Source organism: Rattus rattus, chromosome 5 (genome assembly GCF_011064425.1).
Source record: "Rattus rattus isolate New Zealand chromosome 5, Rrattus_CSIRO_v1, whole genome shotgun sequence".
Taxonomy (NCBI): Eukaryota; Metazoa; Chordata; class Mammalia; order Rodentia; family Muridae; genus Rattus; species Rattus rattus.
The window spans coordinates 152,946,074-152,970,146 of record NC_046158.1 but is presented as its reverse complement, the minus strand read 5'-3'; the positions used below and the strand labels follow the sequence as shown (position 1 = coordinate 152,970,146).

Genomic DNA, 24,073 nt, shown 5'->3' with positions numbered 1-24,073 from the left:
GCTGGGTAGGGTGGGGAAGCCAGGGTCTGAAGGGAACTGTTCTTGCCTTCAGTGTGCCTTTGGGGATCAAAGGGCACTCGGGCAACTCGTCTTCTCCTAAGAAGGCAAACCTGAGCGTCAGAGAGTGAGCAAGTGCCTTAGATGTCACCCCACAGGAGCTGGCGAGAGGGCTCAGTGGACAAAGTGCTTACTTGCTGTTTAATAGGACCTGATCTGAGGTCCCTAGCACCCACAGAAAAGCCAGGCCCTGGGGGAACGCTGGGTATGCATAACTCTAGCTCTGAGGGCAGGGATGGAGATGAGAAGATCCTGGGAGCTCATTGGCTAGCCAATCAGTGAGCTCTATGTTTAATGAGTGACTCAAAAAGTAAGTCGACCTCAGGCCTCTGACCTCATGAACATCTGTGCACACGTGCATACACACGATTTAGCCTACAGAACCAATGGCTAATAGAGGCAGAAGGGCCCATTTTATGGATGAGGAAACTGAGGCTTAGAGGCCAGGTTACCTAAAGTCAGAAACTATTCATCTTGCTGGAAGGGGAAATCTTTTAAGGTGTTTTCAAAATCAAGGAACAGCCGGGCATAGTAGTGCACACCTTTAATCCCAGCCTAATGGGTGGATGAATCTCTGTGAGTTCAAGGCCAACCTGGTCTACATAGTAAGTTCCAGGACAGCCAGGGCTACGCAGAGAGACCCTGTCTCAAAAAAAAAAAAAAATTAAATGAAACAAAATAAAAACAAAAACAAATCCAAAGACCTTGTAGGAGGAACCCAAGGCCCAGAGAGAAACGGCAGCTTTCTGAAGTCACAAGGTTGGCTGGAAGTCTAGCCAGGACTGGTGAATGCCCCTGGCTCTGGGTCACCTGCTTTCATTAAATCCACAAAGGAGCACACAGAGCCACTGTGAATGGGGCATGAACTGTAGAAGTGTCTAGAACCCAGCGTGTAGAAGAGGCCGGGGGCTGTACCTAAGACTTAGGCCTGTCTTCCCTAAAGGTTGTAGCCGGGAGTAGAGAGAGAAAAGGGGGCCTGAGGGAGGTGAGGTGGGACGGGGAGGGGCACCCCTAATGGCTTTTGACAGTCGCTGTTTCTGCCTCACTGAGCCGTTCACACCAATCTATCAAGACTTGGAGCTGGGGGCCCCAACTGGTCAGGACAACTCAACATGGATTGGAGGAGAGCATGCTGGGTACCAGGCAGTAGGCTAGGGACAGGGCAGGGCAAGAGACCAAATGCTAGCCACAGGCCACAGCCACACACGGGAGGCTCCAGCCCCATTAGGCACCGTTGAGTGCTCTCGCTGAGTTAAAGATAACAGCTATCCGACACATTAGGGCTATGATACAGGGCAGTGTCCTGAGCCCTTTCATGAATCGACTTGTGTAATTCTCCTGATTCCCGAGCAGATCTGCCCCACCATGGGGAGATATGAGTAGAGGTTAGGTGGCTTGCCTGAAGCCACAGCCAGAAGGTGGCAGAGATGGAAATTAGCCTCTGCATGCTTGACACCAGGGCAGCGGTTGAGGGCAGAGCAGTTGAAATCGGCCTCCCGGCTTGTCCAATTCTCACACTAGCAGCTTGTCCTTAAGTGAGACTTTCTTCCTCCGAGCCTCGATTTCCTCATGGATAAAGTGGGAGTAACTAGAACCCTTCCCTCATCAAAGGATAAATGTGGGCTGAAAATGATTATCGTTATTTTTGTTAAACAATTACATGTGGCCGTGCAGAACACCCTGGCTTGACTGTGGTCTAGAAGGAGGGTGCTGTCTGGGGAGGGTGGCCTCTGAGTGAAGGGAGCCAGGTTTTAATGGATGATAGGGTCAAGGGCTTGCGAGATGGTGGTGGAGAGTGTGCGAGTTAGGGCACAGCTGCTAGCGAGGAGGCCGAGTGGAAAGGCTGAGGGGGGAGTCTGAGGGGGGAGTCCGAGGGGGAGTCGAGGGGGGAGTCGAGGGGGAGTCGAGGGAGGAGTCCGAGGGGGAGTCGAGGGAGGAGTCCGAGGGGGAGTCCGAGGGGGAGGCTGAGCGGGAGGCTGAGGGGCTCATCTGTGAGGAGCAGGAAGGGGTGGGATGCCTGGTTGGGTCCCAGAGTTGGATAAGATCAGAGCTGAGGTTCAGAAAGATGGGATAGATGCAGGGAGGGACAGACAGAGAGAGAGAGGGAGGGAGGGATGAGAAGGTGGGAGGGGGTCTGTGAGCCCCAGATCCACCTCAGGGTGTCTGAGGCTGGACCTCATCGACACATCCCCTCCCCACAGTCTATCCGGCGCCTGATGGAGGCTGAGAAGGTGAAGGGCTTCTGCCAGGTAGTGATCTCCTCCAACCTGCGCGACGGAGTGTCCCACCTGATCCAGTCCGGGGGCCTCGGGGGCCTGCAACACAACACCGTGCTAGTGGGCTGGCCTCGCAACTGGCGACAGAAGGAGGATCATCAGACATGGAGGAACTTCATCGGTACTGACAAGGCGGTGGTGGTGGTGGTGGTGGCTGTGGCGGTGGCGACGAGCTCAGGGCTAGGCTTGGGGCTGGGCTCAGGGCTGAAGGGCTGGCTCTGGGATGTTTTGCTTCTTAGGATTTCCTGAGCACAGCGTGCGCGTGCGTGCGTGCGTGCGTGTGTGTGTGTGTGTGTGCGCACGCGCGCACATGCAGGTGATACCACACCATCAGGCAGGACAGGGGCAGAGCAAGGGCTGCAGCTTCCCAGTCACTGAGGTCAGGGTCCGTGTCTTGGCTCTGGTCTGTCCTAGATGTGTCCAACCAACACTCAGGGAGTGCGCTTTGTGTACCAAGTAAGTTGAGGCTTTCTCTAATGCTCTCATGTCCGTGAGCGCTAGGTACTGTCACCTGCATGTTGGTGTGAGACGGAGACATAGAGACAGAGGAATCTGCCTGGGTCACACAGCTAGGAAGTCATGTTTGAAATAGCCAGAGGCTCCCCTGTTAACTGCGAACAGTTCTGACTCTCTTCAAGGATTCAGTGAGGCCTCACATGGTGGGTTCTTCCTAAGCAAAAGAGGCATTGGCTGGGGAGGGGCTCAGTCGGTAAAGTGCTCCCCAGGAAAGCATGAAGACACAAGTTTCACCCTGGAATCCAGAGGTCCTCAGTATTGGGGGTCAGAGATAGGAGACTCCCTGGGATTCAGCCACCAGCCATCATAGCCTGCTCTGTGAGCTCTCAATCAGTCAGGTCAGTTAGGGTCCTATCCCAAACAAACAAACAAACACACCCAACAAGGTGGGTAATTCGAGAATAGGAAGGGTGCCTGAGATTGACATCTGCCCTCCATATACATCTACATGTGTGTCCACATAAATACCCCCATACACACACAGACACAGACACACACACACACAGACACACACACACAGACAGACATACACACACACACACACACACACAGACATACACAGAGAGAGAGAGACACACACACACAGAAAGAAAAAAGAACAGGGGACACTGTTGTCACTTAACAGATGGGAAAACGGCCCAGGAGAGAGAGACTGAAGTACTTTTTCAACAGTTAAATAGCAGTAGATGATAAGGCCCAGGCAGTGCTGGTCCCTGATAACTGGAGTTCAAGGTCAAGGTCAGATGGAGTGTGGTAGGTGCTGGGTGCTGGGTGCTGGGTGCCAGGAAACCTTGTGGCTTTTCCTGAGTATTGGGAAAACTGGTCACTGTTGCCCTCGGGTCTATTTTGATCTTTCCAAGAACTCGTCCGGGAAACTACAGCTGGCCACCTCGCCCTGCTGGTCACCAAGAATGTTTCCATGTTCCCCGGGAACCCTGAGCGTTTCTCTGAGGGCAGCATTGACGTGTGGTGGATCGTGCACGACGGGGGCATGCTCATGCTGTTGCCCTTCCTCCTGCGTCACCACAAGGTGGGTGTGCACGGCTGTCCGTGGTGCAGGAGGGTATGGGTGTGCAAGCCTGTTTGTGGTGCAGGAGGGTATGGGTGTGCACGGCTGGCTGTGGTGCAGGAGGGTATGAGTGTGCACGGCTGTCCGTGGTGCAGGAGGGTATGTGTCCACGCAGGTACAAAGGTAGTGACGCTCTGGGCTCTGGTCCAGGGCAGCCCCCACGCCTGGTGACAGGTGAAGGGGGGAGGGGCATTTTGTCACAGGTTGTCTCTTAGCCTCTGGCCACATTTTTCTGGGTTGCCTCTGATCCTTGCAGGTCTGGAGGAAATGCAAAATGCGGATCTTCACCGTGGCACAGATGGATGACAACAGCATTCAGATGAAGAAAGACCTGACCACGTTTCTGTACCACTTACGGATTACTGCAGAGGTGGAAGTCGTGGAGATGGTAGGTCCCTAGGAGCCCCGGACGTTCTTAAAGTCCCAGCTGGGGGCTCTTTCCTTTTGGCTGGGGTCCCAACAGGACCACTCGGATAGCCATAAGTGGATGATGTAGGCCGCCTTCCTCTGTGACCGAGTCTTAGCCTCTTACTTACTCACCCAAGGGTTCAGCTAGCCCTCTCCCACAAGAGTAGCCGCCATGTTGAAGAATGCTCACTCTATGATAGACTGCTGTGTGCACTTGGCGAGTTGGGGCCACACACTCATGTTTTCATTCCCAACTAGAACACTGAGACACAGAAAAGTTTGGGGACTGGCCATACAACACAGTGAGTGGAAGAGGCAGGATTCAAACCCAGGCAGGCTACCGCATGGTCTGTTCCCTGAGGGCACACTGTCCCACTCCTGTCTCTCCACCTCTTCAGTGTATCCATGCCTCATGCTGAGTTCATTAACCTACACATGTGTCAGTCTGTTCCCTTAACGCCCCATTCATCGGGGTATGTGTTCATTCATCTCTCATCCTCTTCTTCTCCTTCTCCATTCACTCGGGTAATTTGTTAATTAATCAATGCATTCATCACACACAGTTTACCCCCTGGGTTCCGTGTTGGGTGCACAGGGAACGAGCTGCCTGCTCTCCTAGGCCATGGTTTGATCCCCTGCCTCCTAGAAGCTTGGTGCAAGGACATGGGAATAGGGAGCTGCAGGCAGGTGGGAGGGAGGGCTCCTGCCTCCCCACCTTGGCCTTCCTTAGCTCCTAGCCGCTGCCTTCTCCTCGCCCTGTAGCACGAGAGTGACATCTCAGCATACACCTACGAGAAGACATTGGTAATGGAACAGCGTTCTCAGATCCTCAAACAGATGCACCTCACCAAGAACGAGCGGGAACGGGAGGTAAGGGCGCCCTGGGAGGTAAGGCTGCCCTGGTGGGGCTCTTAGGACCGAGGGCCTGCACAAGTGTGGGAAGTTGTGGGCTGCCATCTCTGGCCATCAGGAATGCTGTATTCACATTAGGTGCCCCCCCCCGCCCCACTCCCCCCACCCGTCACCTCCCTATCTCACAGCTCTCCTGCTGTGAGGCTACATGTGGCTGTTGCCGCTTTCCATCCCCCTCACAGAGACTTTGGCATCGAGACAGACTTTTGTCTCTGTAGGAGACTTCTAGGCCTGAGGGAGAATAGTGGATGCTAAATATGTATGGATGACAAGTTCTCAGGGGGTGTGCGCCACCAGTGTGGGAGATTCACCGAGTGGGTAACAGATGGGTATTTAAAGACTTGGATGCTGGGGAGGAGTCAGGGGCGAGCCTCCTAGGGGATGATCGAAGGGCTCTCAGGCGAGGTAGTGCCGAGCACCCCATGGGGTAAGGTCTCTTCAGTTTCAATCACTGGCCCCCTGGAGTATGGATAAAAAGATCCACCCCAGGGAGTGGAGTCCCTGGAGGGAGTGAGGGATGATACCCAGGGCTGTGGACAGAAGAGCTCCCGGAAGTAGCTGTCAGGGAGTGAGTGGAGGGTCCCGCAGGCAAAGGTAAAGAACCTGGGGCTTAGAGTCTCTCAGGTGGGGAGAAGCTGCTCCTCATGCTTCTCAGAATGTGGCTGGTAGGTGTTCAGGGAAATGAGTGACAGACCCTTGAAGGACAGGGGTGTCACCCAGGGCGATAGCAGAAGTGATAAGAAATGCCGTGTGCCGGGACTAGCCAGAGTGGCATGGGACCATGGTGCCAGGCTCAAGCTTGCCGTGCCAGGTGTTAGACCGCTGGTTACCGATGGCAGGGAGGCCTGGGCTCTGGAGACCAGAGGCCAAGTCAGCGGTGCAGTAGGTGTCTGGTCGCGAGGCACTCCACTATTTTCACAATGTGAGCCACTCGGGAATGCGTGTCACCCGGATAAGCACCAGCTGCAGTAACGGCTCTTGGCAGGGCGTGGGTGGTGACCCCCAGCAGAGCTGGCACCAACCTGTGTCACTCCCTAGATCCAGAGCATCACAGACGAATCTCGGGGCTCCATTCGGAGGAAGAATCCAGCCAACACTCGGCTCCGCCTCAATGTTCCCGAAGAGACAGCCTGTGACAACGAGGAGAAGCCGGAGGAGGAGGTGAGTGACTGGAGTGGTTCGGCTCTCACTAGAGGCAGCAGACTCTTTGGCCACCAAACGTGTCACCTGCTGAACCATCATCCCTACCTCAGGTGCAGCTGATCCATGACCAGAGTGCTCCCAGCTGCCCTAGCAGCTCGCCGTCTCCAGGGGAGGAGCCTGAGGGGGAGGGGGAGACAGACCCAGAGAAGGTGCATCTCACCTGGACCAAGGATAAGTCAGCGGCTCAGAAGAACAAAGGCCCCAGTCCCGTCTCCTCCGAGGGGATCAAGGACTTCTTCAGCATGAAGCCGTACGGGCCTGGGGCTGCGTCTGGGGGTAGGGTGGGCCTAAAGGTGTTTAATATGGCAGGATACATGGGCAGGAGGGTCCTGATCTGGCAGTTTGACGACCAAGGGCAGAACTTGCCTTGGTTTCCCCAGTTCGAGACTGACAGGGCTGGGCTTGATCGTTAAGGGTCAGGACCCGCTCCTGAGTTGCAGGTGGTGGTGGGGGCACCGCTTGTCCTGGGCAGATGGTGGCTGGCTCAGCGGGTGCCTCTTTTCCTGACCCCTCTTTTTCTTTCTCTCTTTGCTTCTCTCTGTGTTTCCTGAAGGGAGTGGGAAAACTTGTAAGTGCGCCACCATTTCCATCTTTTCTCCTAGGTTTCTAAGGTCCCCACTCCACGGAACCCTCAAGGGGTGTTCCCTGGTCATTGTCCAGCTTGGAGAGTTCTGGGGTTGGGGGCGGTCCCAAGCTGGCAAGCACCAGGCCCGAGCAGCCCGACTTGGGAGGGCAACCAGACCTAACTTTTCCTGGCCTGGGCTAATGTCCTCACTTCCTCTCCTCTCTCTTCTGCAGGAACCAGTCCAACGTGCGGCGCATGCACACAGCTGTGCGGCTGAACGAGGTCATCGTGAATAAATCCCGGGATGCCAAGCTGGTGTTGCTCAACATGCCCGGGCCTCCCCGCAACCGCAATGGAGATGAAAACTGTATCCTGGATTTAAGTTAAGGGGAAGAGGGATGGGAGCGGCGCCGTACGTGGGTCCTACGTGGGTCCTCTAGCCTGGGATGGAAACTCCAGGACAGGGAGGCGGGCTGAGGGAAGGCGCAGGTTGTCTCCTTGACCAGCTCTCAGACATGGAATTCCTGGAGGTCCTCACTGAGCAACTGGACCGGGTGATGCTGGTCCGCGGTGGTGGCCGAGAGGTCATCACCATCTACTCCTGAAGGCCAGGACCTGCCACTCCGGCCCGTGCGAGCCCGGCCCGCGGCCCCGGAGCCCTCGCCGCGCCTCCCCGCCGCTGTCACCGTTTACATAAGACCCCGTTGCCCGTGCCCTGGCCCTCTTCCCTCCCGCTGCCTGCGGCCCGGAGGCCTTGCCCGTCGGGGCTGACCCGGAGGGCGGCCCGTGGGCCCCTTTTCTGAGCCCGGCCTCGCCCTGCCGGAGTAGACGTTGCAATAAAGGTGGCGAGGCGGCGTGGAGAGGAGCGGAACCGTGGTCCCGGGCCGGGCAGCCCCGAGCCCGTCCCTCCCCACGCCCCGCCGCGCTCCCCCGGGACCCTGGTCGCTGAGCCCGGGCGCCGCTCGGCCGCGCTATACATAGTGTACAGGAGACATCGAGTGTATTTTTAATGTCCCCATATTTCTGTAAACTAGAAACGCAACGGACTCCTCGCCACGGCCGCGCTCTCCCCGCTGCGGGCGCCCAGGAAGGCGGAGACCCGGGAAGCCAGGGTTCCCTGCGCTCCCGAGCTGAGAGCCAAGTGCTTTAAGGCCGGCGCTCTCCTTTCCCTTTCCTGTCCACGGCCCGGGCTTCCCTCTCTTCCCTCCAGTTCTTGGCGAACACAGGTGAGGCGACGGCCGGCTTCGGTGGATGCGAGCTTCCCAGCGGCCAGGAGGGGGAGGGGACACCCCTCCAGGGGGAGAAACCGAGGCCCGCGCCCACCGAGGAAGCCCTGCCCGGTGCCTTCGTGGAGGAGCAGGCGTCTCTCCTCTGTTGGCTTGCCGCCTGCTCCCCCTGTCCCGTGGCTCCTCGCCAAAGACTGAATTTGTGGAGCTGGAGGGCACACCCTCCCCACTTTCCTTCCTGGGACAGGTGAGGGGCCAATGCCAGTCTAGGGGCCGACTCACAGGAGGCCTCGCGCAGCCTCTCGGTCCCCACTCTGCAAGTCCTGCCTGGGGACCCAGCCCCCCTGGTGGTTCTGGGGCGGAGCTTTGCTGCCTAGCAGCAAGTCCTTGGTTACTGTCTCCAGATACCAGGACCTGGAGTAGGGAATGGAGTCATATGGGTTCAGTTGTTCCTGGCGCTTCTCTGCCCCCTGCTCCCCTTCCCCCCCTCTCCCGCTCTCGTAGGAAACAAGGACTTTGGCTTTCTTAACTCATCCTTGGCGCTTCCGCTCCACCACGCCCACCTGTGGGGAGGTGCCCTCTGCCCTAGAGAGCGTTTGGCTGGTTCCCTTCCCCCAGGGCACGTTACTAAGAGGACAGGCACTGCATGCTCCTTTAAGCGCCCTCTGGGACTGGGTACAGTGCCTCCAGCCCCAGGGCCCTGGTCTGCGCACCTAGTTAGACATCATTGCTCACTCCAGGGCCAGGGCCACTAGCTGACCTCACCACCTTTCTCCTTGAGCCCAAGGCAGAGAGAGCTGCAGCTGGTGCCATCTAGACAGGCTCAAGTGTGGCCAGTGGCAGGGCTCGAGGGCCACTGCCCTGTTGCTTGGCTCAGGACCCCTCTGAGATTTGATGGGGACTGGATATTCTTCCAGGTAGTAGCCATCAAGTCGGAAGTGTTGGACCCAGGACCTGTCATTCCTTCAAGACTGCCCTCCCTTGCTGTGGTTTTGCCTTTTGGGGCAAGAGAGGGGCTGGGCAAACGGGGAGGAGGCAGTATCAACACCGATTAGGGAACCAAAGTTGCACTACCTGGGCCCAGCCTCGGTTGGCAAGAGCAAAGTTTCTGTTGATGAAAACAAACAGCCCACAACAAAACCCCCCCGTTTTCTGTGCTCCATGTGCAATATTTGTTATGAACCTTGTGTCGTTCAAGTCACCTTTATAATCACTGTAGCTAGATGTTCCATGTCCATCCAGGTGACTTTACTCTGAGTGCAATATTTCAATAGCCTGGTAGTGAGAAGAGTGTTGCTTTTGTTTCAGCCGACCTATGTGCAGGGCAATGCAATGCAGTCCAAAACCCTTGTAAATAGGAGAGGTTGCAAGCCAAATCAAGAGTATTTATCGTTATTACTATTATTATTAGGCCTGCCTTTAATTTTAGTGTTTCGGTATTTCGCATCCTGCCTCGGTATTGATCGTGTGTTCTCTGTGCCAATATGCAAAGGAGAGGATCAGTTCTTTCCTTTACTGTTGAATGCTCCCATTTACTGCTTTAAGGCTTTTACTGTGTTCATTTTTTAGATACCTGTCTGCACACAATGCAATAAAAATAATTTTATTACACCCTTGACAGCCTGAGGGGCACGGTTTAGAGACTTCAGGAGGAAGTCAAATTCACTGTCAGCACATGAAGCTTTGGTCTTTTGAGACAGGGTTTCATGGAGCCCAGGTTGGGACGGAACTTGGCTAGTTAGGTATTAGGTGGGAAGGCACAGAAGTGAGCACACCAGCTTTGGGGCCCTGTGCCTGACCAGGAGTGCTTCCTAGGTGTCAAGCCACACGGCACCCTCTGGGAGGCAGCGAGTCTCTTCTCTGGCGGAGGCTCGGGGCATTCATACCAAGTATACTAAAGGCCCTTCAAGGCCTCAGGTTCTGACTATAGAGTATGCACAATGGATGGCAACAGGCATGAAGGCAAGAGAGGAATGAAAACCATCGCCCATAGAGGCTCCTCACAATGGCTTCCGTCCCTGTAACACATCTTGGACACAGCAGCAGGCACAGAGCAGCACAGTTTGCTGTGGGCATTGCTGTCAGCGCCTCTCACTAGGCGGGCAGCACATGAAGTCTAGGCTGGGTGTGGACTCTTGGGGAAGGTGCTCAGCAGAGGTGCTGCAGACGCACCCAAGAAAGATTTGCACAGGTCTGGTTTTTCATTTTAATTAAAAAGTAATTATTTCATTTTATCAACAACACAAGAGTTTCAAAGAGGGAGGAAACCCACCGTGGAACACAAACAGATCAGAACGTAAACTGCCGCCCGGGGCTGGGCTTCTGGACTGGTGTGCTCGGCCCCTGGCAGGGACTGCACTGGAGTTAGCGCTCTTGCTGCCTGGTCAGGCCTTGTTCTCCCCCAGACTCGATCCCCAGGGTTCTAATGCGCAGTCTTCCCCAAAGGAGAAAGTGCCTCTTCCTTTGGCTCCATTCAGGGCAGCGGCCAGAACCCTTCCCGAAGTATCACCCTGTCTCAAAAGTTACGAATGCTCTTCTGTATGAGGACATATCCAACTGCCACTCTAACATCAAATGGTCCCTGTCTCCTGCTCATCAGAAACAGTACACGAGTCTAGATGAAAATGAAAGCCTGGGGCTCAGAATGAATCACTGACAGCACAGGTGTCCGGCTTCAGCGCCTGAAGCTGCCCCAGTGCTGCCTGCATGAGGTGCGGCTGGAGAGAACGGCATGGCTAACGCTGTGGAGAGCAGTGGGGCCCAGAGTCACAGTTCATGTCAAAGTGCTGAGAGAGCTGTTCAGTTGTCTAGAGGCCTTCCAAGAAAATGGAAAACTATGAAACCAAACCAACTTCAAGGGACCACTCTGCCGCAGGCACAGGAGTCCTCTCTTCTCTGGCTGCCTTGTGGCACTTTGACAGTCCAGAGAAATCACTCTTGAGTCCTTGGAGTCTCATTCTCTGATGGGACAATGATGACACTGCCTGCCAAGGCCACCTGGCTTTACTGTGAGCCAGGCAGGAGCCCAGGTCTGGCTGATGTGGAGGTGGATCTAAGGTGGTGACCACTGACTCCAGAAATGGTGCTCCCAACTGGGGCAGTTGGGCTTGGCTTCTTCCTTCTTTCCTCCAAATTTGCCAGGTAGGTGCCAGCGCAATCCCAGACAGAAGCCGAGCCTTCTTATCTTCTACCCAAACAAAAGATCCAGCCCCGGATGCAGTCTAAGTTCTGATTCTGTTAAGTGATAAGCAACAGCCGCAGGAAGGAGTGGTGAGAGAAACTTAGGATATTTGATGCTGACCTGGAAAGTGTGATGAACACTTCCAAACAACTCTACTTACGATGAAGTGGGAGGGGCCAGAGAAGGGGGGACTAGGGACATTGGACCAGCGTAGCCTCAGTAATGCCTCTGGTAAGATCCCATGGGGGCCTGCGGCCGCCCCACCTGTGCTGCAGTTTGGCTAACCAGGTGGGAAAGGGCAGGGCCACTCTGAATCAGGGTGTCCAGAGCCTTCTGTACACTTGGATTGTCAAAGTTAATACCTGTGGAAGATACAGGCCTCTGGCTAGCCATGTTGCTGGCAGGTGCCAGGCGACTGGAAGGCTGACCAAAGAGCCCTTGGGAAGGAGCCCCAGGCCTAGGGCCCATGTTCCGAGCAGACCCTGCCTGTCCCACAATGTTTGGAGGCTGATTTCCTGAGGCCTGTGGTCTTTGCTGAGGCTGACTGTTTGCTGCTGTGGAAAAATTCTGGTTCTGGGAACTTCCGGTAGCCACTGAGGGGGATGCAGAGCTGCTGTTGGCCGCCACCGCGCCACTATTGAATAGGCTGAGGATTTTGGCCTGAAGCTCTTGCTGGGAGGTGGGGGGTGCGGCTGGAGTGGGTGTAGCAGAAGGGAGCACTTGGCCGCTCTGAAGCGGTTGGGAACTTGGTTGTGTCTTCAGCGAGGAACCCGAGGCCGCCCCGAGTGGCTGGCGGGAAATCGGGCCTGGAAGACAGAAGAGGGAGGCATCTGGTTGAGAGTGCCCCCTAAGGGCAGGAGGCCTAGCAGCCACAGGAAGAATAGCAATCATACATCACAACAATCACACAATACAGACAATAACATCAAATTCCAAAGAAAGCAGCCCAATCAATGCCCAATAAAATTGCTTAAAAAACAAAACAGAACCTAAATAAACAGACAAGGGGCATCCATCACGGCTCCTTCCCAGGAGGCCAGCAATACTAGATTAAGCCCCAACAGCTCAACTCCAGGGAGCAGAGCTTGGCAGTGAGTCAAGATCATAGTTGCCAGCATCGTCAGCGTGCATGGATTGTGGGACAGCCAAAGGACGGCTCGTCCCTTGCCCACCCTGGAGAACCCTGGGCATGCCACCCTCCCAACAGAGCATGGGATGAGAGAAATGCAGAGTGAGAACTTCACCTCGGCCCTGCCACGTAGCTCACCAGGCAGAGAGTCGGCGCTGCTCCTCAGGAGCCGCTCCTTCCGCTCTCGCAGGTAGTTGATGATCTTGTCAGTCTCCTCTGCAGTGAGGTATCTGTTATCTGCCAGGAGGTTGATGAGGCTCTGGATAGCTGGAGGGTGCCCCCCGCGACCCCCCTCCTCCGGGCCTCCACGGTCTCTTTCCTGGAGGATGGCGTCATTAGCCATCTTGGCTGCCTGTCGGGCGATCTCCTCGCGTTCCTTTTCTCGACAGTCGTTCTTGTATCGCTCATAGTTCCTGGCCACCAGCACCATGGCATCTGCCTGGGGCATGTTGCGATGCTCTACAGAAGGGAACGACACCAGTCACTTTCTCCCATGACAGATCCAAGTGCTCACTGCTGCACTCAGTCTCAAAGCAGAGAAGCACTGCAGTGCCAAGAAGTCTTGAACCTAGAGTGAGGTGGGCTGAGGGACAGAGCAGCACTCTTCAGTGTGGGACACACCTTCCTACAGAGCTGTTTCCTCAGTGGATCACAGACCTGTGGTAAAAACCCAAGGAATACAAAAGCCTCCCACAGAGCCAAATAGGCCACGTGGGGAGCAGCACACAGCAGCAGGAGGCCCAAGAGTCTTGTGTGAAGCCTGGCTCTCTGCTGTGCTCAGGGCAGAGTCACTATGGTTTTAATTCATCAGTTCAAAAGTCATGGATTAAGATCAACCATCTCTCCTCAATGGGGCAACAGTCTTATCTGAGGACACTTCTTGGAACCTTACATAAACATCTACACACAAGCTAAAGACAGCTCCTCAGAGACAAGCAATTTATCACACCCTGTGACTATGGGTGTGAAAGCCAGGACAAGAGATCACAGGCAGGGGGAAAAGGGGAAGTTAGGCTTAAGAATCACAGACAGGGTACAGATGGCTGGCTGACTTCCTCTAGCGGAAAGAGCCTCTCCTGCCTGTATAGCCCCTCCACTTGCTTTCCTAGCACACTGGCAGCCAGCAGCCTGTCTGTGAGAGTCTCATCCCTGGGAGCTGCATTTTAGGCAGCAGATGCCTAGGCCAGACTTCACTGGGAGCCAGGTGTGTGCAAGCCTTTCTAAGAGTCCCTTCAGTGATGTCCCACTGGTGGCTTGAGATGGGGCACGGTGGAAGTACTCATACATGGAAATTGTACTCACTACTAATCAGTCTGCCTTTCCACCATAGCTGGCTGTTGACGGTTTGCCAACAGGTCTAGAACAGTATCAGAGAACACCACAGAAAAGATGAAAGTCTTTTCCACAGCAAAGGAAGGGGCTGCCACATTGGAACTGGAACATGTCAGTCATTCCTCAAAACCCACTTCTCATAGGCAGGGCACAGAATCTGTGCTGGTGACTACCTCTGGGAATTTGGACTACTTAGGTCTCTGTACCTTGTGGAGTTCCAAACATGATGTTGACTGTGCAGGAACGGTGAATCTGGTGCTGCTGGGTGATGACAATGGCAAAGGGAGACCCTCCCCTGCTGACGTCCTCCAGTGCTTGTGAGAGGGACACCTCTGTGTTGAGGAAGATCAGGTCCACAACCATGCCCAGGTCTCGCACCTTCCTCCCCACAGACTCAGCATAATCTCTACGAGAACAAACAGGATCTGGGTGAGCACTCCCTAGCCACGGCTCAATCTGTAAACTTCTGGACCTCAGCCAGCTATGTCTCCTCAGAACTCAGACTTAAGCCCACCCAGTACTATCTTCAGGTTTCTAAAATAATTTTTTTTAATTTTTTTTTTCTAAAATAATTTTAACTGTGCTTCGAGCACACGGGAAGTTGCCGGTAGGATGGTACTCAAAACTGCCTCCTCCCCATCTCATTACCTGTTAAAGCTGACTCTGACTGGACACTATTGCTCCCAACCAGCCTGTTTAGACCTTGGGAAGGTAGCATTTTGTTCCCTACTACTTTGGAAAGCAAGCCCTGCGGAGGGTACTTCCCACTAAGTTTAGCTTAACAAGCTGTTACCAGAGAAGGATTAAATCGTTACAGCATGAGGTAACTAGACACTAGAAAAAGTACCATTGCTTTGCATGGATGCTAGAGTCATCTGTCTCACTTAAAAGGAAGGAACTGCAGCTTCATCCTCGCTCGCACGCCACCCAGAAGTTTAACACTGCCCAACTCCCACTCTCAGAAAAGATATTATATTATGAGAAGGAATGAGGGGGCATTGAACATGTGTATCAGTGTCTTCTGGTGAAGCCTGCCTGCTGCTTCCATGTGTAATCCATGAGGTCACTCCAAAGGACACTTGCCCCGGTGCTGGTACTGTCAGCAGTTGGATCACACTCAACAACAGGGAGTCTGAACATCCTCTAGGGCCTTCTAGACAGCATCCAGGGAGCTTCCCAACTGAAGTCACAGGATAGGAGTGCAGTTCCAGACGCTAAGTAGCCAGGTCCTCCAGATTTGCCTCTCCTGTCGGCCTCTGCCTACTTCCTGTCTTAAGGTCTCAATAACGGAGTGATCAGGAAGATGTACATGGGGTCTTGTGCTATCTTCTAGTCCCCAAGGCTGAACTGTCTCTCAGGTGTTAGACCTTTAAGATTCTTTTCACATTTGCTGTCTGCCCGTAAGTGACCACAGCATGAAGATGTCATCAAAAGACCTTTGACCTCTCTCCTAAGATGTTTTTCATAATTTTGCTAAGTTTTTAAACCTGGTTTTCTCTTCCTGTTTATCTTATTTTCTCAAAGTCCCAAGCAGTCTGATACATCTTCCCCTCAAAATCCTTCGGCTATGGGTCACAGTGCTCATCAAAGAACTGTCATACAGATCACTCCTGAGCCACTGCTTGATGGCGATGGTGCACAGAGGGCTTCCTGTAGGAACACACGTGTTTCTAGTTTTCTTCACTCTCATCTTTACAAGAAACAACTTTGTGGTGTCATAAAAAGCATGAAGGCATCTGACTCGGATGGTCTTCACCCACTCTGACTTAGAGGTTTTCAAAACTGCTCATAAAACTTTTTGTAGTTCTCTTTATCCTCTACCAGTCTGTTTATTACATTTAAAGGTTTCTATTTATATGCCTGCGCGCACACACACACACCCCTGTGTACCCTGTACCTCCTCGTGCCCCAGGAGGCCAGACGAGGGCACCGGATCCTCTAGGGCTGTAGGTAGAGAAGGTTGTCAGCCCCCATGCAGCGCTGAGAATTGAACACAGCTCCCCCAGCAGGGCAGGCAGTGAGTGTCCGTAACTGTTGAGCTCCCTCCGGTTCTTCTGCCAGTTTAATGAACAAAACGTTCTAAGCATGTTTTGACCAAATTCTTTCTGATAGCTTTCCAAATTTTGCTTTGATGCAACATTTCATAGGAAATACTTAAAAGAAGGAGCTCCTTGGAATCCACAATGGTGCTCCTGTGCTACTGAGGGGCTGGCTGACGTGTGGTTGTGTAGCCCATTGTTATCCCCAATTGCTGGTGAATCCTAAGGAGAGGATACCCTGCATCACTAGGATCTGCCCCAAAGAAGCTTTGATTTTATCAAACTCTTCTCTGTTTTTTGGTTTTCTGAGACAAGGGTTCTCTGTGTAGCCCTGGCTGTTCTGGAACTTGCTCTGTAGACCAGGCTGGCCTCAAACTCAGAGATCTGACTGCCTCTGACTGGATGGACAGACTTCATTTACCAGTGTACTTCTCCATCGTCTTTTTCTTCTGCCTCTTCAATGGAACCAGCGCTGTGCATTATGGGTCCTAGTAGACCGTCTTCCTTCTTCTTTCTCTTCCTTACCCTTCAGCCTCATCACCACCAATGCTCATACTCCTTTCTTCATGAACAGAGTAATGGGATGAGCCAAAAACTAAATCTACTTCAATCTACTCACAACCTTATTTGTCTTTTCCTCTAAGCACCCAGGTTCAGTCTTTCTGATGCAGTAGAACCTTTGTCCTGTGACCCATAGGTTCCCTGTCAGTCCTATATGCCAACTAGACTTAGTGGCCATATTGTTCATCAGTATCATGTTTGATGACTGAATAAAAACCAACACCAAACTAGGCAATCCTAAGGGCCTACACTAGCCTGCATGACCACTCTGGTCCTAGACCTGAATAAAGCCAAGGAGTCTGATGAAGGAAATGAGTGCAGCTCCTTCCTAGGGTCTAGTTTATCAGGTTAACCTTCCATAACTGATTTTGCCCAGAGCATCTGATGAATTTGTTTGAATAAACAGTATTAATGATCAATGACATTAACTGGGCACTTTCTACCTAGAAGGTCAAAGTCTCACCCTCTCTCTTCTCCATCGGTAGGGCTTCCTTAGTCATACCGCCCACACATACTACACAGGCTCTGCACTGTAGCAGCCCTGGCATTCTGGAATGGGTGTATGTGTCTCAAGACATGATCTCACCATGTAGCCCAGGCTCCCCCTCCCACCTGAAGTAATTCTCCTCCCCTCTGAAGTGCTGAGACTATAGGTCTCACCACAACTGGTTGACACCTTTCTTTTGATTCTCTAGTCCAATACCTGCCGCTCTCTAGGACCTGCGGTACTCTTCAACCCTTGAGGAGGCTGTATGGGAACACAATGTGCTTTGATGGTAAATATGTGAGTTAGGATTCCAGTTCCAGCATTTGCTTGTTAAGCGGTTGTGCTCTGAATGCTTGGCCCATGGGAAGTGGCACTATTTGGAGGTGTGGCCTTGTTGGTGGAAGTGTGTCACCGTGGAAGTGAACTTGCTCCTAGCAGCCTTCAGATCAAGATGTAGAACTCTCAGCTCCTCCAGCACCATGTCTGCCTGGATGCTGCCATGCTCCCACCATGATTATAATGGACTGAACCTCTGAACCTGTAAGCCAGCCCCAATGAAATATTGTCCTTTGTAAGACCTGCCTGAGTCAGAAGTGAAGCTACGAGTAAGTCTTTTAACTCTTAGCAAACTCAGCTGTTTTCTCAGAGCCAGTAGCACAGGAACATGACTTAGATCCTGTCATTTAATTCTGCCTCCAATTTAAGTTAAACCTCTGGTCCTTCCCCTCACAGAACTCACTGTCTATGTATTTTTGTCACCTTTCTCACCAGTCTGAGATCTGCTTATTACTACTGCAGTCTCAGTACCTAGCCATTATCTCTCACGCACACATGCAGACTCTTACCCTAACTACAGAGGAGGTTACAAACTGTTTATGTAGAGCACCCAGTGGGCCGTATGGGGTAGGTGCTTAGAAAATGATGACTACTTATTTAGCATCTTGAAGAGGTAAGGCAGCCCAAAGCCTTTGAACTCTTGTCTGCTAGCTGCTATCTTAACAGATTTCCTAGTCACTGCACTTTTGAAATGAGCGTCTGTAACAGTAGATGGCTAGAAAACATACGGATTTCCTAACTCCATGAGAACCAGAACCCAGTCTAGCCAACTGTGAACACTTAACAGAGAGCTGTTAGGACCCTGACTTGGTTAATGTGGTCACTTAACAGGTCCTACAGGATTCAAGGTGGTTGCTGTGGAAGTGGGTGGGGTTTTCTTGACTAGAGTACACTTCCATTCTTATTCTCAGTTCCCATGGTTCTGCAAGGCTAATTTCACCTCTAAACCCAGCCCTAGTAAATCACAGTATTCTGGGCCCCAGTCCAAAGTGACACCTCAGGGTTGGGAGTTATGATAAGCTAGCTTAGTCTCAGGAAGAATCTAAGATGTCCAGTAGAGCCCTGGAAGGGATGGCGAGAGACGGCCTACTTGCTGAGTGAGTAGAAAGACGCAAGTGTGGACGGTAGCACCACATAAAAGCTGGGTAGGATGGAGCGCATCTGTTAATTCCAGAGACAGAGACAGGAGGAGAACTGTGGTGTTTTACAGTTGATAACTTAGCAGAGTAACAGTAGTTCTAGGTTTAAAAAGAGGCCCTTTCTTTTTTCTTTTTTGAGTTTTTGAGAGTTTCTCTGTATAGCCCTGGCTGTCTTTGCTGTCTTGGAGCTCACTTTGTAGATCAGGCTGTCCTTGAACTCACAGAGATCTGCCTGTCTCTGCCTCCTGTTTACTAGGATTAAAGGCGTGTGTCACCCCTGCCAGGCTGAGAAGTCCTTTCTCAACAGAACAAGGCAAGAAAGAGAGCCTATGCTGTCATTTGGCTTTTGTAACACCATACACTTATGTGCACGCGCGCGCGCGCACACACACACACACACACACACACACACAGAGAGAGAGAGAGAGAGAGAGAGAGAGAGAGAGAGAGAGAGAGAGAGAACACACAAATATGAATATATCAGGAAGAGAAGCCTCGTCTTTAGTAGGTTTGCTAAGCTAAGAAGATACATGTCTAAAGTCCTTGCCACTCTGACTCTTCAAGTAGAAAACATGGTCAGAAACAGGGCATAAGCAGGAGCGCATGAAGGAGAAACTGACGGGGAACATGGCTTGCTCACAGTTAGACTTTAGAGGAGGCCATGTTTGAACTTCCCATTTAAGCAAATTTTTTAGTTTGTTTTCAACCCCTTTATGTTGGGTTTTCTGTCATTGAGTGAAAACTCTTAATTCAAGCTCAGGTAATAAGAGAGTAAGCCAGCAAGGTCAGGGAGTGGAGCTGCTAAGCACTGACCCCTTTTCCATACCAAGAAGAAACAAGCACAGGCTTCTTACTTCGTCTGTTTGTTGACCACGATAACAGAGCAATCCACAGGCCTCTCAGCATCAAAGCGCCGCTGGATCTCCTCAAAATACCGACGATAAAGCTCCTCTCTACGTCGTTCCTCACGTTTCAAACGCTCTGCAAGACACCAGCAGGGGAGGCTTAAGTGAGGGTTGTCCTTCCGTAATGCAGCGAGACATTCTGAGTCAATCTTAAACATTTCTACCATTCTCTACTATCTTAAATTCACCAAGCTAAAACCTTGGGTGACAGGTCACAGCCACTGTGATGCTTTAGATAACCCTACTACTAAACCGACCAAGAAGGAAGCTAGCTATTTATGGTTTAAAAAGGTGGATCAGCCAGGCCGGGGACTCATGCCTGTATTTCCAGCACTTGGAAGACTGAGGCCAGAGGACTGCTGAGTTCAAGGTCTGCCTAGCATACATGGTGACCTTAGATCAGCAAGGGCTACTCTTGTTTTTAAAAAAAAAAAAAAAAAAAAAAAAAAAAAAAAAAAAGTCAGACAAGATGGTGCATGCCAGGGAGGCAGAGCCAGGTCTGGGTTACAGCAGACTTTCCCAAGAGTAAGAGTAAGTCAGCCGCTTTCTGTCTCTCAGTGCACCTCAGTGGACACTGGACTCTGCTGCTCATTCAGTTCTGTAGTGTGTCTAATGTAAATGTCTGGATTTTTTGAAACAAATAAACAAACAAACAAAGAGCCAGTTTCATAATGCCCAGTCCTAGTCAAATGGGCAAGAGGATGAGGCTCCTTCCAGCTCTAATCAGCCGGCATGAAACAGTCTGAAAATCTCTGCAGAGTCGAGAAACTTGCCTTGCCTTTACCTAACAGAGAAGCTGTCAGGTAAGCATGAGAAGGACACAGAAAGCACCCCCCCCCATGTGTGGTCAGTTACCTGCAAAACAAGGGTAGATGCAAGGAAGTCTCAGCACCTTCACCTGCAACCTTCTGCTCATTCCTCACTATTACAACTTCCTATTTCCTACAGGATAATTAAACTAAATAACGCTAATTTGCATTTAAAAATCAACATTAACATCTGTGGACGGCCTGGCTGGGTCACTGAGCCCTCTGTATAGAGGTGCTGGTGTCCACAAATCTTTGGTGACTCCCCCCAGTAATGGGAACACACTGCTACAACTTCACCTTTTGCACGAGACTGACTCTCTGGGCCAGGAGGGCCTCGTCCATCAAAGCTGTCTCTGTACCGGTCAAAGTAAGAGTCATCCTTTCTCCGGCAATAGTCATCCACCCTCAGATACCGGTCATAAGAGCCTTCTCTCCTGAAAATTTAAGGACAATTTCTCAAGTTACAACTCTGTCCTATCCTGCAAAAATCAGATGAAGAGGATGCTTCAAAACTCAAGCCCCTCCAGGGCAGTCAGAGAAACCGGCACACAGGTTTACATGCAGCATGTGTTTATCACCTCTGGGGCTGCGACTGAGTTAACTCACCTCACAAAATGACGAGGACTGGAGATGAAAAATGACTGTAAAATCTGTATCAATAATTTGTCATGATAGTATTTCTTGAGGCAGGGTCTCATGTGGCCATGAACTCGCTCTATAGCTAAGGCTGTCTTTGAACTCCTGGCTCCTGCCTCATTTCCCTGTGCTGCAATCACAGGTGTGGATCACCATGATGTTAAACCATCTAAGTGCACCCTCCCCTGCACTGTAATCCCAATGCCATGTGGCCACATCACTACTACCCATTTCCAATTGTTAGAGAGCCTCAAACAGAAATCCACATCATTTACCCGCTTTCCCCAGCCCCTGACAATCTGTATTTCTTGACTTTATGGATTGATTATTCCAAGGATTTCAAATAAGTGGAATCACATGGTGGCTGGTTTTGTGTCTGGCTTATTTTATATAGCACAATGTTTTCAATGTTCAACTCTGCCTTAACATCTGTCAGCATTTCGTAAACTTATGACTGAATAACCTTCCCATTGTGTGCTGATGGGTATTTGGCTTGTTTTTACCTTGTGGTTTATATGGCTAGCACTGCTATGACACTCATCCATGATTATTTGAATCCCCCTCAACTCTTTAACACTGTGTGTGTGGTATCTGTACTGAGTGTATAGAGACCAAAGGTTGGTATTCTGTGCCTTCCTTGATTGCCTAATGTTATTCTTTGAGACACATCTCTCTTTGAACCTGGAGCTCATGCATCTGTCAAAGATGATTGGCCAAGCACTTCAGGGATCCACTTGTCTCTACAGCCTTAGTGCTGAGGCTACAGATGCACACACCGTGCTTGGCTTTGTGGGTACTGGGGATTAGCATTTGGTCCTCATGTTTGTGCAGTAGATACCCGACTGGCCAAGCCATCTCCTTAGCCCTTTGTTCTTGAACTTTTGAGGCACTCCTAAACCATGTTCCAGTGGTTTGAATTGGTCTCCTTGCCTCTTCTCCCTGACCATCTACGTACACGGCACTGTAGCTGCCCCGCTATACCTGTCTCCTTATCTTGCTGACAGTGGATGCATCCTAGCAGGCACGTCCCTCGCCTGCGCCCTCCTGATGACTCAGGATATGGGGCACCTTCCACACGTTTCCTGACGACCTGCATCATCTCTGGGTTCTAAAATGGTCAACCTAGTTTACACTCCACTCCTGCTTTCATTTGTACAATGGAATCTTTCCCAACACAGATTCAGATACTTTTGGTTTTTTGAGACAGGGTTTTTCTGTGTAACCCTGGTTGTTTTTTAACTCAGAGGTGTGTCTACCTCTGCCTCTCAAGTGCTGGGATTGAAGGCGTATATTGCCAATGCCCAGCTCCAGATGCTTTTAATAAGTGCAATACATCAGTTATTCACACATTCAGCAAACTTACTGAGAACTACTTGATGATAGGCACAAGAAATAAAGGGTTACATATGTAGAGTTCTCAGTAAGTGCATCCAATTACACCTAAGATAGGCCTCTAAAGAAACAGCAGACAGGCTCTCTCTGGACATACCTGTACAAAGGGTCTCTGGAGTCTCTTATTTCTCTGTATCTGTCATACACGGGGTCTCGATGATCTCGAAAATCTCTAGAGTCTCTTAGATCACGAAAGTCCCGAAAATCCCTCAGGTCCCGGGCTTCACGTACACTTCTGCTGTCTCTGTGATCCCGAATGTCCCTGCTGTCTCTGCGGTCCCGCAACTCTCGAGGGTCTCGAATGTCTCTATCCCGGGTATCCCGGCCATTTCTGCCATCCCTGGGTTCTCTCCTTGGACTTCCTCGAATTGGAGAGCGATCACGCCTTGTATCTCGACTATCTCCAAAGCTATAGGGATCCCTGTGGGAGTTAGTAAAAACATACTAAGACAAAGAAATTTGGGTGGTCAATCCTTCAGCTCTGTGTAAGAGAATGCCACCTCCCTCCAACTATTTTTCTCTAAAACACAGCACTCACACAGTGGCAACTTAACCACAAACGTTAGGACAAATCACCTATCTTGTTAGGCCTAGAAGGTTCTAGAATCTCAAAGGACTGCAGCATCAAAGGAAGTATGTATGAACAAAAGCTGGAGAATGAGTAGTTATCAGGCTTTAGGCATAACTCAGCTTCTTAAACAAGCCGAGTTATCTCCTCAGTTACAACAGGTTTTCAAAGGGGAAGCACTTTCCCCTAAAGTCTATTTTATTCCATTACCAGTATATGAAAAAGGCTTTATGGGTCAGAACTATTGGGGCTCAGTAAGGGCCAAGGCTCATAAAGGAATGTGGGAGAAGTCTTTCCTCTCCAACACTGCACTTCAACAATGAGAGCAGGACTAGAATTTTAAGGCCAGTCACCCATCTATTACCCTGCTCGGACACAATATCATACAAAGGAATCAAAGAAAGAATTTTTAAAATATAGAAAACCACTTAAAATATCTAGCAGGATGTTCAAATCAAGGGGGAAAAAAACAAGCAAAATCTGGTTTGTAAAGTTCTGAAGCAGTTCTGTTACTGGTAGCAGTTTCTTCCAATCTAATCTAAGGGTTACGTGGAATCTAGCCAGGTGCTTTTTGTACAAGACTTTGAGTGTTATGTTAAGTGTTCGAAGTCAGCAATGTGCTCGCATAGCTCTAACTCAGTATCTTTCACTCACTGGAGACTGACTTCAGACAGACTTGAAATGACAACCATCCTAGTCTAACCTAGGCACCATCTGCAGTCTTCACTTCCTCCAGTTGCCAGTCGTTAAGTTAGCTTCGACTCTTCTTCCCCATCCCCACTAAATCTCCTGGATCTTTCCTGTGTGGTCCTTTCAAATGCATCATTCCAATTAAGCCCATTTCTGTGTTGACATCAAAAGAATTTCCCAAAAACAAAAAAAACAAAAACAAAAAAAAACAAAAACAAAAACAAAAAACACCAATCTTCATTTCAATTCTTTCAATACAAACTAAATCTCTATCAGTTACCCACCATCCCATGGCTCTCCAGGAGCCCCAGGCAGCCTAACAAATGGGCCCTGTAAATTCTAGGGACTTTTCCTCACCCCTTTTGCTCCCAAGTAACAACAGGGTGTTTGTACAACCACTGTAGCTCATTATAGCTTCTGATTAAAGGCCTATTTATTAACAAGCTGTGGGCACTATGCTGCCCTGGGGGGGGGCGCGACTCCCTCGTCACTCGGTCTTTACCTGCAGTCTGAGCCTTGCTCTGGCTCTGCTCTATCTCATGTGTTCTCACGGCAAATCCTCCTGGTCCTTCTTTTCTTCCTTCTCTCCTCTATTTTGGGACCCCTGACTGGGATCATAAGTCCCATTCTATTCATT

The 24,073-nt window shown here is 51.1% G+C and overlaps 2 protein-coding genes across 3 annotated transcripts in view; one reads left to right on the top strand and one right to left on the bottom strand.

Annotated features, from left to right (window-relative positions):
• The window catches only part of Slc12a5 (solute carrier family 12 member 5), a 39,844-nt gene extending 29,996 nt beyond the window's left edge, over positions 1–9,848 (top strand). For both annotated transcript variants that reach the window (XM_032904817.1, XM_032904816.1), the window contains exons 18-26: positions 2,259–2,454; positions 3,710–3,879; positions 4,175–4,306; positions 5,089–5,196; positions 6,277–6,399; positions 6,492–6,691; positions 6,995–7,009; positions 7,240–7,373; positions 7,520–9,848. In XM_032904817.1, the coding sequence (XP_032760708.1) occupies positions 2,259–2,454; positions 3,710–3,879; positions 4,175–4,306; positions 5,089–5,196; positions 6,277–6,399; positions 6,492–6,691; positions 6,995–7,009; positions 7,240–7,373; positions 7,520–7,611 (1,170 nt within the window). In that variant the 3' untranslated portion in view covers positions 7,612–9,848. The remainder of the gene's footprint in view (positions 1–2,258; positions 2,455–3,709; positions 3,880–4,174; positions 4,307–5,088; positions 5,197–6,276; positions 6,400–6,491; positions 6,692–6,994; positions 7,010–7,239; positions 7,374–7,519) is intronic.
• Positions 9,849–10,424: 576 nt separating this feature from the next.
• Ncoa5 (nuclear receptor coactivator 5) overlaps positions 10,425–24,073 on the bottom strand; it is a 32,758-nt gene continuing 19,109 nt past the window's right edge. The window contains exons 3-8 of the mRNA XM_032904815.1: positions 22,276–22,599; positions 20,448–20,584; positions 19,291–19,417; positions 14,081–14,280; positions 12,681–13,001; positions 10,425–12,219 (exon numbers count right to left, since the gene is read on the bottom strand). Of these exons, the coding sequence (XP_032760706.1) occupies positions 11,630–12,219; positions 12,681–13,001; positions 14,081–14,280; positions 19,291–19,417; positions 20,448–20,584; positions 22,276–22,599 (1,699 nt within the window). The 3' untranslated portion in view covers positions 10,425–11,629. The remainder of the gene's footprint in view (positions 12,220–12,680; positions 13,002–14,080; positions 14,281–19,290; positions 19,418–20,447; positions 20,585–22,275; positions 22,600–24,073) is intronic.